This window comes from Tinamus guttatus, unplaced genomic scaffold (assembly GCF_059628265.1).
Source record: "Tinamus guttatus ecotype Peru unplaced genomic scaffold, ASM5962826v1 Tinamus_guttatus_pri_ptg000085l, whole genome shotgun sequence".
NCBI lineage: Eukaryota > Metazoa > Chordata > Aves > Tinamiformes > Tinamidae > Tinamus > Tinamus guttatus.
In genome coordinates this window covers 147,329-166,491 of record NW_028288619.1, presented here as the reverse complement: position 1 = coordinate 166,491, position 19,163 = coordinate 147,329, and the positions used below count along the sequence as shown (strand labels likewise).

Below are 19,163 nucleotides of genomic sequence, written 5' to 3'. Positions count from 1 at the left end.
ACTGGAAAAAGTAGACTTTGTAAGCTTTAAAGCTTCCAAAATCAGTAGACAAATCAAAATTGGTTAATTTTTTTTTTCTTCTTCTAATTAAGTACTTAAAGATAATTCTCTGGAGAAAAAAAAAAAAGAAGAAGAAAAAAACAGTATTCCCAGGTAACTCAATTGCCATTTAAGACTGAATGAAGACTGAAGAGTCTTTACTGGAGAGTTTTCCGTTTCATTCATAAATGTAATTTACATTATTTGCTCCTTCATTCAGAAGAATCAATGCTAATTAGCAATAGTATCTCATTCAAATTCTTGTTACAATAATAGACATGAGTAAACCTACCATGAGATCCACTTTTGTCCAGAAAATTGCTGAGGTTGAACAACGTGTTTCTAGATGCCAGGTACTGAATGAATCTCTGCAACACAAAGTTATTTTCTTATCACTGGCTGGCACCTGCAAACTTTGTAGCAAAACTCCCTAGCTTACCAGTATAACTCCAGCATACAGACACAAAAATCCAGGCTTTTATCTTAGCCTCCTGTGGCTTCCTCAAAATCATTTTCGGCTCTTCATATTCATTATGTTTCACTTGAACCTCTACTAAACATCCTATCATATACACAGAAATGAATTCCGTGCAAAGTACAACGTACACTGTTGAACAAGCAGTTAGAAGAGCTAATTTGGAACGGGATTTAAGGAAGCAAAACATTTATCTCTTTGCAAAGCTGCATTTCCACACTGCTCCCAGACTCTGCCTCTGGCAGCCCTCAGATTCAGGTAAACTCTGGGCATACTTCAATAATGAGTAGGTCTCATATCAGTACTGGGCCAGAATAAGCAGGAAAAGCAAATCAGAAAGTTGGTTGAAAACTTGGAACAGAAAAGTTACCCGGGAGTAACAACTTACGTTGCAGTATCAGAAAAAGTCATAGCATGAAAACATTTGCTATATTGCCAGGGAGAAAAAGCTCTACAGGAATTTTATTTTACACAGACACACCAATGTACCTGGGGCAAGGGCTAGGAAAACATAACTGAAAAGATGTGCGCTGAATTTTTAAGTCTAGAAGAGTTTCTCTTCAGCAGTCACTCTCACCCTTTGTGGCCCTGTCCTGCAGGTTCAGAGAGGTACCTTTGCACTGTTGTTTTTCACCCTGGAGCTCGCTAAGAGCCAACATGGCCTCACGAGAAAGTTGCTGACACTCACCTCGTTGCCATGAACCATTAGGTGATGCGTGGTCACTAAGGCTTTGAACACAACCACCCAGCTACTGTTTGTTGCTCGCTCAAAAAGGGTATCAGCCATCTGAGGAATATTCACATTTGTTTCATTAGTTGCTTGGATCAAGTCTATAAGAAAGACAGAAGGAAGGCGTTAGGCACCACAAGGAAGACGAAGAAGGTTGCAGCATGGCCAAGCCCTCTGCCTACCCGTCTGCAGAGTGCAACTATGCTAATTAAAAAGCTCAGTGTTTAAGTTCTACTTAATGAAAAATAATCTTTGAAGCTATATGGGTACATGCTAACAGTAGTATGAGTTTGTCTAGTTTTCCCAGCAATACTGACTTTCTAACAGTTCTGGCCTAAGCTGTGCCCCATTCCAGACACTGCCAGGGTATGCAACATCCCAGGGAATTACAGCTAGTGGATTTTCAAGTTGAGTGCAACAGTTACCCTTCTCTGGGTTAGACTAATAAGTATTACTGAATTATTCATTTATAGGTAAATATTCATGTATGTGGAATACAGTTGTACAGCAAAATAGGTATCACCAGAAACAAATACTCCAGCCATCTCACAGCTAGCATTTCTTCAACATGCTGTGGCACCTCTGCAGGTCCCTGCAGGTCTAGCCAGCAGCAGAGCTCTCAGGCACGCACAAAGACCACTTCAAAGTGAGAAACACAGCAGATGCTCGTTTAGACTGAAGAACAAGAGTCCTTTACCAACAACTGCACCTTGTGCGGGAAGAATAATATATTTGACTTTTTGGACAAAGGGAATGAGAAGAAAATAAAGCTTAATATACCATATATCTACAAGCTGTAGATGTGCACAGGAAAGTGCACAAAACAAACAGGCAAGGGCTTCATCAGCAGCAGGACAGCAGCAGGCTTCCCACTAGCTTCTCCTCCCCACATCTATGGGGGACCTTCAACTTGCTGAAGTTACATACACGACAAACCCTAGTTGTCTGGGAACAACTTTATCCAAGCTCCTTTTTCAGCCTCAGCTGGAACCACACGCTGCAGCCGTGTGACTACACTCAGCGCAGCACCAGGCAGCCCCCGCGAGTCCTCGGGAGAAGATTTCATGCGACACAGCACAGAACACAGACCTAATCACAGGGCTGAGGGTTAACCTTTGAAGACATATGTAAGAAAAGTTAAAAATTAAGAAGTTTAACTAGAAGAGTGATCTCTATTTCTGTTACAGATGAAACCACTCGTCTTTCACTTTCCCTGAGATGGCAGTATCTGAAGGGGGAGCGTAAGGAGGATGGGGCCAGGCTCTCCTCAGTGGTGCCTAGTGCTAGGATAACAGGTAACGGGCACACACTGAAACCCGGGCAGCTCTGTCTGAAGGTGAGGAGACACTTCTTTACTCTTCCACTAAGCAGGGGAACAGGTTGTCCAGAAACCCTGTGGAATCTCTGCCCCTGGAGATATTCAAAAGCTGCCCAGGCAGTGTGCTTGAGCTGGGGACACCACTTGAGCTGGGTCTTGCACCAGAGGAGCTCCAGACGTCCCCTCCAGCCTCAACTGGTCTGTGATTCTGATTCAAGCTATGATCACCGTCCTTCATATTTCTGTAAAGGCAGACAAATACACGTATGCTTTTAATTCTGTGATGTGATTAGTGCATTTTAAATAGCGCAGTTAGTAAAAGCCTAGAAGCATGTCACAGGTGGCTTCCTCATGTAGCCCACTCAGAAGGCTTATTTCAGACTACAACATTCGCCCTTATGACAAGAAAACATGGATCAAACCTGCCAGCTTTCAGGCCTGAGTTTCAGCATTTCACCTCATTATGCAAGAGGGGTGGCACAAATCATGTGTTTTATTTGCAGGTTTTCAGATCATGAAAGGTCAGAGGAGCCCCCCCACAGCAGCGCTGGCAAGGGAGGCCAGAGGAACTACTCAGCTATGCCACTAAAGAGCTGTTTCTAAAATCCCTCCGTTACTCCTGCCTCCCCACCAAACTGCAGGCGGGGGCAGTATCTCAGTCTGCAGCTCTAAATGTTTTAGGGCATGAGCAATTATAGTACAGTGGGCAGGGAAGCATGATTAAATTTAAAGCTGCTACCTCCAGTAAGCAAAAAAAAAAAAAAAAAAAAAAAAAAAAAGCAACCAATACAAGTAACATTTCACTCTTCTCCAGAGGAAAATATATGTCTGTAATTATTGCAGTGCTGCTTCCCATTCGGTCATATCAGACTTCAGGAATTTAGCTTTTCCAGACCTTCTTCCCCCCAATAGCTTTGAGTCACAGGCTAAGCTATCATTTGTCAGTGTCTGGAGCAAGTGACAAGTGTAGGTAACATTGCTGAATGCAGAGCAGCAGAGTTTGTTGACGGGCTAAGAGGAATTTCAAGACTGAGCTGATAGAACTAACTTGCCTTCCCTGGGATAGGGAAAAATGGGTTGGAGGAAAGAAAGAAAGAAAAAAAATCCAAGTTTCACTCCAGTACATATGTTGGCTGAACATTAAGATCCACAAATCATAACTTTATCAGCTACACAAACTGAGACATCCAGTGGCAGGGCACAACCTCAATTTTCAAAAGAGACACTGAAGAATTGAGACTGTAGCGAGTCCCAGGTGGTAGAACAAAAGCAGATCATGGTAAGAACTACTGCATGAGGAGCAGTCCATGCCAAGCTGTATTAAACAGCCTTGAGAGCTGATTCAGTGTGGGATACACAGCATAGGAGGAAAAGTTCCTCATCAAGTTTCTGCTGTAAAAGGCAACTCTTTCAACTACACTGGCAGCTAATTCCCAAGTCCAGAAACTGAGTTCAAAGCTCGGGCAGAGCAAGAGCCTGGAAATTCTATAGCAATAACAGTAAGTGTTTCCATGGCTATCTTCCTACAATGGCAATAGCTGGAAAAATGGGGACCCATACCCTTCATTTTGCTTACTGTGCGACTCAACTGTCATTCCCGAATCACAGTATGTGGCTTTCCTGTGTCCCCTCTCTGCATCTCATCGGCTGTCTATTCAGCATAGAAATCCTAGTTTGAACTGTACATTTAATTTGGACTTGGACATACGTTTCCTAGCTAACTTTTCAGATGCAAAACAATGCACATACGCAAAGGAACTCAGTGGCTATAAATTCTTTTACACTAACTTAAATCTAATATCCGGACTTTAAACTCCTTGACTAGCCAACTTTTTTGACCCAGTCTTAAGATATCTGCAATTTATTCAGCAAGGAGAAACAAGGCTAGAATATGATTAACTTCCTCACTAGTAACAAGACAAAACTGCCAATTTGAGAAAGATGCCCCAAGAACAGCACAAAAAAACACAAGTCAATAGACCTTACCTCTTTATGACCTTTCAGGGATACCATTAAAAAGCCCAACTAATTCTGGTGTTCATTTGTTAAGATGATAGGAAATGGCAGGGAGAAGAACAGCAAGAAAGTAGCGCTGTCTTCAGAACTTCAGAATTCTTCAGTCTCATGAAAACTACTTCTTGATTTTGAAACTTTTTTGAAATGAGAGATTCTACTATTCCTTGGAGATCTTTTCTTACCCCTTTATCTTTTCATATTGTATTTTGGAACTGATTTTTAAAAATCATACCAACCAGTTCTTCAATATAGCTGTGGAAATCACAAATCTGTAAATTAGTTATTCAGAGCTTTTGCTTCAGCATGCAGACCAGAAGAACTCCCTATACAGAGGGATATTTGTGCCAACCGTACAGCAGCTGCCCTTCCAGGCTGAATCAATATCGAAGCTGCCTCAACATTTTAGCTGTCTCACCCACTCAATTCTTAAGCCTCACGGATTCTCTCCATGAGTAAACCTGTCACAGACCTTCCTAACTATTACAATGAAGGTTACAGTAATCTTCGCAAGTGATTTTTCTTGCTTGTAAGTATTTGAATAAAATTTTGAACCTTCTGGAATGGAAATGCAGGATTTATTCTGAACCTGGGCTAGTTAGGAGTGGAAAGTGGCTTAAAGAAAGGGTTTAGGAGCCCCAATCAATGAAGTTAATTGGACAAGTAGCAGGGGAAGCTTTCCTTTGCAGAAGCGACAGTCACATCAGGAAGCTATCACACTGTCATGCTGGCCACTGCAAGAGCTGAACTTCCAGTTCAACAGAAGATTAAAGGAAAGCAGAACAGTGTTACTCATTTCTGCTTCTACAGTACCTGTTTGTGATAACATTAAATCATTTAATGTTGTTGGTTTTGACTATCCAGTGCAGTTCCAGAAAGGAGAGTCTGGAATTTAACTGCAGGTTAAAGTTTAGTTCGCTGCTTCCTCCCCGAGTTTGGCTGATGTCCACAACATGTGCCATGATCTGCCTTGTAATAACCTCCCTAAACCTACAGCAACCCTTGCGGTCACTCCTCCCTCCCCAAAAGTCTGCCCCAAGAGCCACGAGATCTCATCCTGACCCTATCAAGCCTATTCTTTGTCAGAGTCCATCACCTTCCATGCACTTTCAAGCTCACAGCAACTCCACAAACCCGAACAGCATCTCCTACAAAATACACACTCTCTAGGGATACAAAGACTCTCCCATTAACAGGACTACAACCATCGTGCCAATGGCACGAATATCTGGGGCCCTGCTCCCTCCGTCCTCACCTCCGACATCCGTCTTTCTTCCTCAAACAACCTCAGGCTCTTTAGTCACGCCAAATCTTTGCTGCACATCCTGAAGCTCCAGTGCTCATGACAGTAAGTCACTGACTGCACAGTTGTGGCCTACACCAAGATAACCTTCATTTACAATTTCTTCCTGCCTGCCAACATGTAAGAGTTTTATAAGAAAAAAAAAAAATTCCACCATCATCAACCACATGAAGAGAAGAAGAGGAGATAGGGCAAGAGTTTTAGAACAGCAGCAGACTTCTGTTGAAGCAATTATTTTTCAAACTGAGAGTTTAATTAGCTGTAGAATCATCTTACCCTCACAGTACTCCTTTTTAAATACAGCAGAGCATGACTTCCTGTATCAGCAAATATCCATTTTGAAAACATATCTGAAAAATCCACCTCCCAAATATATATATATTGCTGCTTTGATGTTCTGGTATGGGAGGGAAGGAAGGGTACAAAGCAAGATATTTAGCCTTCAAGTCATCTGCAAAAACCATCCAAGCTCATAAACATTATTAAGTAAGTTCAGTTAAATACATGTAAGTTCAGTTAAATATATGTTCCTTCTGGCCCTTAATGATTTATATACACATAGTTTTTCCTCATGAAAGGCTCAGCTGAAGGTCTCTGGCAAAGGGGAAGATAAAGGGCTAACTGTCGAACAGCCGTCTACTGGATCTGAAAGGACACAACCAAGGCAGCCGCTCTCTGAAGTGCTCATAAAGGTGAAATACGTGATCATACAGTGCTACAAAATTCATACCATAATCAACTGCCTGAAGCCCCATGAGTTACGAGCACCTTTTACTTAGAAGTTCCCAGAGCTGAGCCTCACTGACTCTGTGGGAGAACGTGTTGCCCTTAGTGTTCACGTGCATGTGCCTTCCTTGGAGGTAACGCACCTGACAGATGACACCGGGGCCAGCGGCAGCAGCCCAGGCCTGAGAAGCAGCCACCGATGCAGTCAGGGTTGTCTTCAAGACTGCCAATTCATTAGTGATTAATATATTCTATGAACGAAGTCTGAGACCTCACTGACACCCAAGATCCAGCTATTCAGAAAGATAAAAGCATCTGTTCTACTCGGGAATTAAGTTTCTGCAATAACAGGTCAGAACATGGGTCAGAGCTAAGTTCTCTACTAAAAATGCACTAAGGAAAGCAGATATTTTAGTCTCACATGCTTGAAGCCAGACCCCAAGCAAGCAGAAGGCCCAGTCAAAGACTGCTGCTCCTTTTCCTCCTCATGGTAGCTTTTTTCAGGAGTCTTTATGTGGAAAAAGCCCTAGTTATTAAGCATGGATTCTTCTTCCCTGCCCAAAGAAATACTGAGTTCAGTCTTGAACAAAATTTTTACAAAATTTATCTGCTCTGAATACTAAAGAAAATTTCTCTTGATCAAGAATGACAGTTCAGCAAAGGAGGGGAAGGAAAAGAAATTCCTGCTGCCATGTTCTCCTCCTCAGTCTCAAAGTCCCCACCAAGACCTTTTCCCATCCAAATCCTGTAGCACAACAAGATCAACTCCTATGTGTATTTTTCTGTTCAAAGATAAGAATCAAGCAGTTTTACCTATGCTGCTACGAAACATCAAGTACTTCTGAAGTCTGAAGTGCCACTTTTATATTTTACTGTTTTGCAACGAACAGCAACCTCAAAGCACCTTTTCCTAGACTTCTTGTACACCTCTCAGTAGTTTAAGAAATACAAAGCACCACTTACATTTGGTGGACACTTAATGATAGTGATAAAAGTTACCATGTAAGAGCAGTTGCTTTGAAGAAATGCCATTACTCATCCTATTTCGGCATGGTATCTTAAACTCCAGGCTCAGCAGGGGAAGGGGGGCATGGAAGAAACCTCAGAAAGCTGCCATGTTAAGCATTTCACCAATAACTTTTTGAATAAGAAAAAAATCTCCCTGATATGGCAAGTCTCAGAGTTCTCCTGCAAGTTTCCTCATCAGTTCAAAGCTGGAAGCCTTAATCAGAATACATGTTAGTTAAGAGAAGAAATACAAAGCAATCTTCTGGTTCAGGTAGTTTTTATGATGCCTTTCTACATGAGCTGCAGCCATCAGCCAAGCTTCAAGTCTTGGAAGCACTTTTTAGATTTGCCCTTAAGTATCAAATTGTTCCCTCCATAGCTGTAAATATTAGAGCCTCAGTTCTGCTGATCTCTGTACTACACTACACAGAAACTTTGCTCTTGCTGTATAGAAAGAACCAAGTTTAAAGGGGATGTAAGTGTTGGAAGAGTAAAAAGAGAAAAGCCATCATGTTCTGGTTGGTGGATATCAGGACTCCAGCTGTGGCTTGGGATTATCTTTCCATAACCCTAAGCAACTCCTAAACTTATCTACTGTCTGTATCAACTCACAATTCGTACCTGTTTAGTGCAGCATTGATAGCAAATATCTCCTGCAGCTGTTCTCACTAAGTATGAATGTCACTGTTTGCTGCAGTATGCAGTAATTTACAGTAAGATCTGATCCAGATAATTTTCTAATTAAACTCTTACATTTTCTGTTGAGCGTGTACTCCAACTGTATCCGTCAGAAAGTGGTGACAAAAAGCTGCCATCTGAGCTGCCTCACTGTTGTCGTTTTTATGCTGAGAACAATGACAGTGCTTCCTGTCTGCACCATGCTCTGCCTTCCCGAGAAAGTTTGTTTGTATATGAATCAGTGGAAGCGAAAACCTTTCACCAGACTATCAACTCTTAGAACAGCTGTTTGCAATCATAGAATCATAGAATGCTTAAGGTTGGAAGGGACCTCTAGAGGTCATCTAGTCCAACCCCCCTGCACACGCAGGGTCACCTAGAGCACGTGGCACAGGACTGCGTCCAAGCGGGTTTGGAAGATCTCCAGAGAAGGAGACTCCACAACCTCTCTGAGCAGCCTGTTCCAGGGCTCTGTCATCCTCACTGTTAAAAAAAAATTCCTTAAGTTCCTGTGGAACTTTTGGTGCTTCAGTTTGTGGCCATTATCTCTAGTTCTGTCGGTGGCCACCAGTGAAAAGAGGCCAGCATCATCTTCCTCACTGCCTCCCTTGAGGTACTTATAGACACTGATCAGGTCCCCTCTCAGCCTTCTCTTCTCCAGGCTGAACAGGCCCAGCTCCCTCAGCTGGCAATCCACTACAAAACTGAGTTAGCCCCATGATGGAGGCAGTCTGATGATTTAGCCACACTGCTCAGCTGTTACCCACCACGAATACAAAATCCAAAGGGAAGGAGACAGGACGCAGCACCCTCCGTGACACGGCCGCCGGCCGAGGCCTGCAAGCCGCGAACAGGGCGGCTGTCGAGCACGGGGTCTTGGTGCCTGACACATCCCGCTGTCAACAGCTCAGCAACAGCCCCTATCGGCACTCCTGCCTCAGCAGGCTTCTTTTAGGAACCCCCTTCTGTCATGGGAAGAGCTACAGTGGGCCTGTGAAACAACCTGACACGTCATGAGAATGTATGCACCTCATTGAATTTACAAGTCACTGAAAGCTCAAAAGGGATTGAAATTCGTCACTGCAAGTGAAAATGGCTACGACAAAAAACTACACAGTCCTGCTGCCAATATGAGCAACCTACAGGAAAAAAGATACCCCGCATAATGCAAACCTGTCCTTGCAGACAGTGTAAGAGCGCGACCCTCTACTTTTCTAGAGCCACACCGAGGCAGTTTCCATCAGCCAGCAAGCACTTTATAACATGGATGCAAGGGTTTCAGCCCATTTTGTCTCATATCTGCGCCTCAGCACAGAGCTCCTAACTCCAGTGTATCATTTCGGGTGCGAATGCTGTGCTTTAATTAAAGCAAGTGTTACCAAACTATCTGATGTCCTTCAGGGTTAGGAGGAGCTTTATTCTCTCCGTACTCAAACCAAAGACAGTGACGAAACTAAACACACAGTTCCTCGACGTTCATTCCCTTACACTGCACAGGAAGTTAAGCATGAAGCCTTTACTTCTGCCACAGACAGCTGGGCTTGAGTTTGAGAAACTCTGCAAAACAACCAGCTACCAGTAGACTTTGCTACTCAGCAAGAGTCTACAGCCTTCTGTGTCCTGCCCAATTTCTTACCACTGCAAAACACTCTGCTAACAATCTAAATGGAACATCTGCCCGAGGATGGAAGATGCTGTTAGGACTAACTTTCTTTTTTTAAATGACAATAATTTGCTACCTAACAGTTGCAAATCACCACTGCATCTGGAAGGTGCTTTTACGACTGTCAGTAGAAGTCTCATCACATGCTACTAACAAGCAGGAAAGCGCGACTATCCTAGTGGCTTACAGGCAGCCAGCACAACTTTATGCAGGACATGGCAGTTACGCCAAGCACATTTTCCAGCCTCCTGATAAACAAGAGGAACTCCTCCAAGCTCACCTACACCAAACAGAATAACCTTTGCTAACACTCTTGCCATTTGCAAATAGCAGAATCATTCGAAGTTTAAATAAAGCTTCCGAAAACCAGAGAGTCTCTACACCGTTAAGGATGAAGGAAAGCATCAAAAAGCTACAGGCAGGGCTCTAAGGGGAAAATGGGGCTCTGATGGTTCATTTCTGGCATTTAAAACCCTCATTTTAAACTGTGCCTATTTTCAAGCTACTCACACACTAGATATGCTGACCTCCTGGGCCTCGCAGCCCCTTAGCAGAATGCATATTCCCCACGATTAGGCTTAGATGAAGCTATAAAACCTAAAGAGAAAGGGCCATAAGCACCCAAATTGTACATCAAATTCAGAAGTCACGCAACAAAATCTAAACCCAAGTCTCCAACTGAAAAGGCTGAGTTTTAAAACTCCAGGGTTGCTAAAGAACTGATACAAAAATACCTTAAGGATTGTTTCTATATCCAACCTCTATGAGAGAGGCAACATCCTTAAGAGTCAGGAAAAGAGCCGGCTTACTTCCCCCAAGTCCTTTGCTCTCTGAAACGAGTGGTGAAAGAAGAGTCTTTTTAAAAGCAGTTTTATCTCCCACTTAAGTGCATGCATCTGGGATGATACGTGAAGACGTGAAGAAATCCTGCTTTGTGGCAAGATAACCAATCGCTGCCTTATTTCGAGACCCTTCCTCTCCTCCCCGCCACCTCCTCAAGCTTCCAGACACCCCTAAGTTTAAAACATCTGTGATAGGTCAGTCTTTTATTTGTGTTTTCAGCAGTTGTGTCCTCCTCTCCATGGAGGACCATTTTAGAGTATTCTGTAAATTAGACTTTGAGACAAGGAAATGATGCCAGAGCAACCAAGATCGCGCCAGGCTCTGCAGGCTAACAGTTGCCCATCTGCTGTGGAAGCCTCCGTTGCCATCGTGTCATCCTTGCTGCTGCCAAACCAGCACTCAGTTTGAAGCCATCAGGTCTATGGTCTGTTGTCATTCCAGTCTTGTCCCACACCTCCAGGAGAGCAAAGCGTAAGGCACTTCCTTGCAAAAGCCTGGCTCTGGTTCCTTTAATACTAGAGGCAAGGTGCATTTTCTGCATGGCCTTCAAGAAGGAGCCTACCTGTGTGTTCCTGTTCTCTCCTCTGTGAGAAGTTTTGAGTTTTATCAGTAGTAAGAAAAACAGACTCTTGACCAAAGGCAGCTGACACTTGGTGTCAGCACAGCAGGCCACAGCACAGATCACACACACACACACACACACACACAGCACTAGCGCAACAGCAGCACAACATGAGGACACCTCCGCGTGCAGCTCTTCCCATTAAACTAGCTTAAAAGGCAGATAGAGCCCAAAACAAAGCATGATTTCATGTTACCCTCCTCCTGGGCAGGGAGGAGAAGTAGAAGGGTGTTTAGACTTGGTTAGTCTGGAAGCCAGTGAAAATACGGTGTGTTTCCCATTGCTACATCGTGCCCATGAACAGACCATGAGCCTCCCGCGCCCAAGGGAGGCCACCATTCACCAGCAGCACAGACAGGAACTCCGTTCCAACATCCCACCCGCATCTAAGGGCACACGGTCAGATCCTTCAAGGCCAATGTCCAGGAATATTGTCTGATTACTGATATAGTCCTTGTCCTAGTGAGCTACAACTCAAGTGCTTCAGCAGCCACGTCTCACATCTAGAGGGGTGAACTAGGGAGCACAAGCAGCTCCCTGGCAGCAGCCATCGCTGCCAAACAAACCCGAGCCCACCCCAGCAAACCTGCTTTGCAGTGTTCTGCACAGTGTTTTCGTTACTGCTTTGCTGAAATAAACACGATCGAAATAGCAAAATTAAAGGTATTAAAAATTGTTTAGGGTCTATTATGAGGTTTTCAAGACTCCAAAAAGCAGGCATAATATTTGAAATGATAAGCTAGCTCCTGCCAAGTATTCTGATCGCTTTCTAGCAATTGCCAACATCTGTTTTATTTGGGTTTTTTTAACCCATAAAACTCTCATCGAAGCCAAATTTCAGGCAGCTGAGAAGCTAAATAACCAAGTCAAGTCTTATGGGGTGGGAAACTCTAATGTCAATGTATCAGTGATGCTTCACATTAAAAATCTTTTACTGCTACCCTGAACAGGAGACCAGGACTACTGCAGCAAATGCTGTGCTGTGTATCAGTGCCTGCAAAGCTGCTAGGAAGGCTCCTTGTATCATGCCCTTTAGTCTGAGTTCAGAGTTCAACTTAGTGCTGAATTACTCATTTTTGTAGGACATTAGAAGTCCTGTGCTAAGATTCTTACCCTGACAGACTTATTATTGCTTGCTTTTTAGTTTTCATGGTATTTAAAACCAATCCTTCCAATTGTAATATTATGACGGCATAATATTGTTCTTATTCCGCACACCCCGTACTGGAAGTCTGGAGAATCAAGTTTCATCAAACACTTGTTGGTGACGCTGCTTTTATGCCAAAGCGCATGCAAGAGTTGGGTAGGAAGAGCATAAGCAGTCTCAAGAACCTTGAAAATAGGCAAGAAATACTAAAGGCAGATGTGCTTCTGGTTTATTACTATTTTGCCAGAAGTGAGGACTATCCTGTCAGCAAGCACTCTTTGTCAGTTTGGGTTTCATCTCAATTAAAAGAATATTCTTGGAAAGGGAAATTCTTTTTAGATTGCCAGTGAGCCTCAAGATACCACAGGGCTCCAGGAGGCAAAGATATATTAGACACTACTGCTCCTATCTCCATTTAACCAGCAGCACCAAGGAGAAAAACAACACAAAAACAAAACCAGAAACCCAGAACTGCTGCATGCACTTTTATGCACTTTAAGCACTTTGGAGAACTCTGCACAGGGCAGATACAGAAGGACTGACCTACCTACTAACCAAGCACTTCCTCAGAGGCCTCACAGAAGCTCTCACTTCTGTGTACCAGGTAAGGAACACAGTGGAGATATGGCGTTTAGCAGCAGGCTGGGGAAAAATAAAAATAAAAACTGGCAAATCAAATTAAACCATAGGAAACCAAATTGCAGATCTTTAAAGAAGTTCAGCTGCTGCTGCCTGGGCTGCAAGGGACTAACACTGTGACTCTGATGAGACCACACTCAGTTGCTAAATAGAACTGATGAAGATTATGGATTGGTCACTGTATTATTGTTCTCCTCTTCCAGAATGGAAAAAAATAATGGAAAGTTCCTAATGACTATTTGAAGCAGACTAAGAAAAAAAAATAAACATATATATACACATATATATATAAATAACATCTCCAGCCAAGGAAAAACAAAGGGCAGGTGGCAGGAGAAGGTAGAACTGATCAATCTAGTTTTATCTAGATGCACTTTTTAGATAACAGAACAGCAAGTTTAACAAGACACTAGCTACCCACTGTGCTTACCCCCTTTTCCTTATAGGGTATACCTCACATGGCAATAGGTTACCCTTGCAAGATCAACAGATCCTGCCCAAGTTTCAGCCTTTAAAGCCTAACATGGATTGTTAGTTGCAAAACATATTTTTCAATTACTTAGCCAAGTAATGGCTCTTCCACCATTACCCACCTGCTGATCTATTAGTCTATGTTTAATTAAAAAGGCCATCCTTCTGTTGGTATTACACATGCCTTAAAAATAGCACTTAAATGGGCCAAGGGTGGGAATAGAGAGTTATGTCACTCAACTACTCAAGATCAACTAATAGAGAAAGGTTTCTTATTAGCTCTCCTTGCCCACGACAGACATTTTACACTCCCATTTGGAGGTCTGTACACTCTGAAATGAAGCGAGTTTCCAGGGTTATTTTATGGGGCAGTGTGGAGGATGTGCACAGAAACAAAGAGCTACTCAACATGGAGAATGATGACAACTTACACAAAAAAAGCCCTGCTGATACATTAGTAAATTAACAATTGCTCAAAGTTTTCTTTTTTTCTTTTCAGGTATGAGGGGAGAGATTCATTAGGGTGACATGGAAGAACTAACAGTTCTTCAATTCAATTAACAATTTAGGCTACACCCCAGCTGTGACAAAAAAGATAAAAGGAAAAATTAAGCAAGACGCCACATTACAGCTCATCTTCGATGCTAACCTCTGGACAGTCTGTTGTCTTGTACACAAACTCACCAATTACTACAATGTAAGATACATTGGGACATGCACAAATAGTTTTGTTAGTAAAAACCTGCAAAGATTGACTTCTGGGGAGCCTTTTTTGAAGACACTTCCACAGCTTTAAAGTCCAAGTGCGGCTTGGACTGCAGAGCAATGCAGTACTAGCAGATCTGCACTGCTCCAGCTGGAAAAGGGACATGAGTGCCAACAGTCTTGAACAGTCTCCAAATCACTTCAATAGCAAAAACACACACACACATATATATATATATATATATAAAATTTAACAGTACTAGTCTCTGAGGGTCAGCAACTGAAGATAGGGCCGCTGGCTCCTACCTTTCCCAAAAGCAAGGGACAGTCCCAAGAAAGGAGATGGATGTTTCTAAGGTTAACTTGCGTGCCCCTAGTACCTTTATCTGACTTAACCCTTGGAAATAGTTTAACCCACTGCTTTAGGGCCTTCTGATTCAACACCAGACCATGGTATGTCCACACAGGTATGTCCAGCCATTCCTACAGTTTGCAGAATCAAGGCCAAACGCTGCAAGGACAAGTGTCCGCATCCGCAAATTTCTGGCACCAGTCCTGCTTTTGAGCTCCCAGCATGAATTAATCTATAGATTTCCTCTTGGAGCCTGTGTTTGTCAGCTCCACCTCAGTATGCAGATTTAGACTTCAGATGGAAATATGCTACTACAACTGCACACAGATGCACAGGTCACCTCAACCACAGAAAACCAAGTCCCGCTCATAAGCTGCCCTGTTTCCACATTTCATGAAAACCTCACGGCTTTCAGTAAGGCTTTTAGAAGGTCCTTCCACCTAACATGAATTATTTTGAAAAAGTAAGGAGGCATCACATGGTCTTTTTAAAGTAAACGCTCCAGAACTTCCTCCTGCTGCACAGCAGTTCCCTTGACAGGGTAAGTCAAGGGAAAACCCAGCCATTTTGAGCATTTTCAGCACCAGGAACTTGTGTTACAACCAGCTGCAGATTTAACCACCTCACTGGTTTCCACTTCACTCCTCTAAACAAAGGACTGATCTGAGTGAGCTCCTGTATAAAAAAACAGTACTCTGTTCAGGTCTACTTATTTCTCTCATGCAACTTGTGCTCTGGCATCTGAAAGCCTTCCTTCCTTCCTTTCTCGGCAGCTTTCCCCCTGCCGATGCAATTGAAATCACTTCGTTCAAAGCTGGAAGATGGCTTTTGCTTGCCCCCCACGATTAAACCCTCAGTGAAGCTTCCAGAGCAATTCTAAGAATAAATCTTCTGTGCTGTGCACCAGCACTGCCCTCCCAGCTGGATCACTACAGGTCAAATACCTTTAACATAACCTATATATATATATACACACATATATATATGTGTGTGTGTGTGTATCACTTCACTCATTCTGCCTTTTTAAAGGGATTATAAGTTTGGCAAGTTGGAAAGTATCAAGCTCTAATGTGCTAACTGCAATGGTTTGCCCCAAAACATCAAAATCATCCTGTAGGTACAGCCCTTCCCTCCCCACAAAAACCGGGGAATTTATTTAATGTCACGTGGCACTAACTTCCAGTACTTGCTGGAAGTTCCAGTATTTGCTGGAAGTTTGAGAGAGCTGAAATTCAGTGAAATGTAGGTTATACTAAGGAGGAGCAACCTAATCATACCTAAGGGCTTCTCCTTTGGATAGAGAGACTAGTGTAGTGCCCAGAGACCAGACCAAAGGATGGCCACTACTCTGCATCCATACTAAAGACTGCATTATAAGCCATGCAAGCACAAAAGAAAAAAAATAAGCAAAGGTAAACAGCAGATCAGCTTCTGTACATAGGAGACAATAATCCTGTTTTCCACTTTATACATACACGTGCACAAATCATGCTTTGGCTGCTCAGAGCCAGTTACTGCACTTAATTAGTACTCACCTAAAAATTAACTTGTCAACCAACATCTTTCCATAGCCCTGAAGAATTAATATCCTCTGCAAAAAACACCTGAGGACAGACTCATTTGTGTCCCATCCTCACGAGCCTGCTGCACTGCTGTGCATTAAATACATTCACCAGTATCTCTCCATTTAACTCACAAAGCCCAACTGCCAACAAGGGCACCAGGAGAAGACATGTTATATAACATGAGACTTGGCCACTAAAGCACTAAATAAAATTACAGAGTTCCACAGAGGATGCAGAAGCACCACGCCATAACTATAATTCTGAGTCGGACATAAACAGCCTTTAAATGCAGCGCTCCATTTGCTATTTCCCACTCTCACCATTCGGCTATTACAGGGCATCACAGACAGCTGAACACTCCAGTACTTGGTCCCCATCATCATTTTCCTCCCTCTCTTCATGCGACTCTTTGTAAAGCAGTGCTCCAACTGCCTCAGCTACTTGAAGTTCGAATGCTCTAAATCCTTCGCATCGCTACTCAAAACTCATCTGAAGTCATCGCACCACTTCACCTTTTAGCCCTTTCCCCACATTTGCAAATGATACTTATCCAACTTCAAATGCAGTCAGCCACGTGGCTCAAAATATCTACCTTCACATCAGGCAGCACCTCCTGCACGCACTACAGTACTGCTCTTTCAGAGAATGAACTTTTAACTTTACTCTCTCATTACAATATAAACAATCCACTTTAATTCTTGTTCACAAATAGGATGTCATGGAGTTTGAGAAACTGCTTAGCAATTGAGAGTTCTGAGAAGTTTAAAAACCCAAGTGCAATACCTAAGCAAACTAGCTCGGGTGCCATTTTTACATGTGAATTTTTCTTTCATTTATAGTGCACAATTTTGAATATATCTCCTCCCACTGATGAGATTATTCTGTCTTTAGTGATGAATAGTGACATTACAACAGTCAGTCCGCTTAAACAAAGCTGAAGACCCAAGTCTTCAGTCAATGCTGCTGACATTTCCATCTTTTAGACATGCATCTCCAATGGATTATTTGGATACACTTGCAGACTGGTATATTACATGTCACTTTAAGGGTTAGTTATGAAGTCACTAGCACTGAAATGTGGAATTATTCTCTAGAAGTAATACGATATGTTTTTTAGAATTACATCTCCATTAGAGTTGTACTTCCATGCACCTGCGCTGTGTTTTCTCAGTAACAGACAGCAGCCAAGGGACTGCTTGGTATAAGACCCTCTTTAAAGTGTTTTTGACATGTGTAAGCATTAAAAGAAAAAATGTAATTAAAAATAAAGAAGGGAAGTGCAGTGGTTTGAGAAGTATTAAGTAAAACTGTCAAGACAAGACATAACCAGCTCATGATATTTTCAGAAACGTTGCGACCTCAAGCTTCTTTCACGCATTAACTAGTCGATGCAAGCCCAGAACAGACTGAAGATATTTGAGACAAAGCCACCAGCCATCTTCAGCAAAACGTAACGCAACGCACCAGGCAGACGGTGAAGTTGCTTTTAGACATTAGGGACCTCAGCCTTTAAGCTCTCCGGAGGCTGATCCAACGTGCAGCCCTACGGAGCAGCTCAGCATCTCCAGCTCAACCCTTCGGAGCCCGCCGCGGAGCTGGCCACGCTCCTGGGCAGCCCCGGGCACGGCGCGGGGGCCCTGCCAGGGCCGCGGGGACTGCGGCGGGCGGCCTCGAGCGCCAGCCCCTCGGGCCGCTGGCGCCGGAGCCTCCGCTCCGCCGGGCGCTGCCTCCCCGGCGAGGAGAGCAGGGGTCAAGGGGAAAGGAAAAATGGCTGCAGGAGCCGCATTATGCAATAGGCGAGGGAACGCAACGATAACGCATCCCGCGCGGAGCTCCCCCGCAGCCGCCGCGCTCTGCCCGCGGGGTCAGGGCGAGCCCCGCGGCCGGAGCGCCGGGAGGGCAGCTCCGCTCCGCTCCGCTCCGCACCGCGCCGCGCCGCGCGGGGAGAGGCGATGCTCACAGTCCAGGTGCTTCTTCTTGGGGCCCATCACCTCGTGCGTGGTGGCCTTGCAGACGGCCCGGGCCACGGCCGAGCCCGTCACGCTGTACTGCGCGGCGGCGATGCGGTCCGTCAGCGTCTGGCCCGACATCTTCGCGGGCGGTCGCGGCGGCCGGCTCTGCAGCGGCGGGGAGCACAGCGAGGGGAAAGGACGGATAGAGAGATGGATGGATGGAGGGATGGAAGGAGGGAGGCTGGGATGGAGGGCCCCGCAGCCGCCCGCGGCCCCCCCGCCCCCGGCCGCCCCCTCCCCCGCGCCGTTGTGTAAGCCGCGGCCGCGGCGAGCGCGCCCGCCCGAGGTGCTTTAGGCACTGCGGGGAAAACAAACACCGAATTAAAGCATAAATCTGCGGACGGCGCGCGAATAGCGCAGGAGCCCGAGGGCCCGCCCGCCCCTGGCTGCACGCGCGGGGGCAGCGCGGGCGCGGAGGGGCCCGAGCGGCCCGCGCCCCCCCCCCCGGCCGCGCCATGTTCCGCCCGGCCGCCGCCCCGCGCGCCCGTGCCCGGGGCGCCGCGGCGGGGCCCGGCGGGCAGACCTGTCAGCGCGTCCTTCCTCCCGTCCTCCTCCTCCTCCTCCTCCGGCCGCGGCCGCCGCTGCGCGCGGGGCGCAGTCTCCGCGCGCGCCGCGGCCCGGCCCGCTGGCGAGGCCGCGCTGGGCGCAGGTGCGGGGCGGGTGCCCCCCTCCCGCCGCCGCCGCGGATGCGCCGGGGCGTCCCCGCCCGCTGCCGCCGCCGCCGCCGCCGCTATTTCGAGCGGGCGGCTAATCCTGCCCGCAGCCTAATCCCGCTAGTGCCGCAGCCCGCGCCGCCCCCTCCCGGTGCAGAGGGCGGGGCGGCCCCGCTGCCGCCGCCCGCCCGCCCCGCGCCC

General features: G+C 45.3%; 1 protein-coding gene across 1 annotated transcript in view; it reads right to left on the bottom strand.

The window, feature by feature from the left end:
* SNAP91 (synaptosome associated protein 91) overlaps window positions 1–18,915 on the bottom strand; it is a 64,834-nt gene extending 45,919 nt beyond the window's left edge. The window contains exons 1-4 of the mRNA XM_088520307.1: window positions 18,833–18,915; window positions 18,258–18,414; window positions 1,203–1,345; window positions 332–407 (exon numbers count right to left, since the gene is read on the bottom strand). Coding sequence (XP_088376433.1) covers window positions 332–407; window positions 1,203–1,345; window positions 18,258–18,387 — 349 coding nt within the window. The 5' untranslated portion in view covers window positions 18,388–18,414; window positions 18,833–18,915. The remainder of the gene's footprint in view (window positions 1–331; window positions 408–1,202; window positions 1,346–18,257; window positions 18,415–18,832) is intronic.
* Window positions 18,916–19,163: the final 248 nt, after the last annotated feature.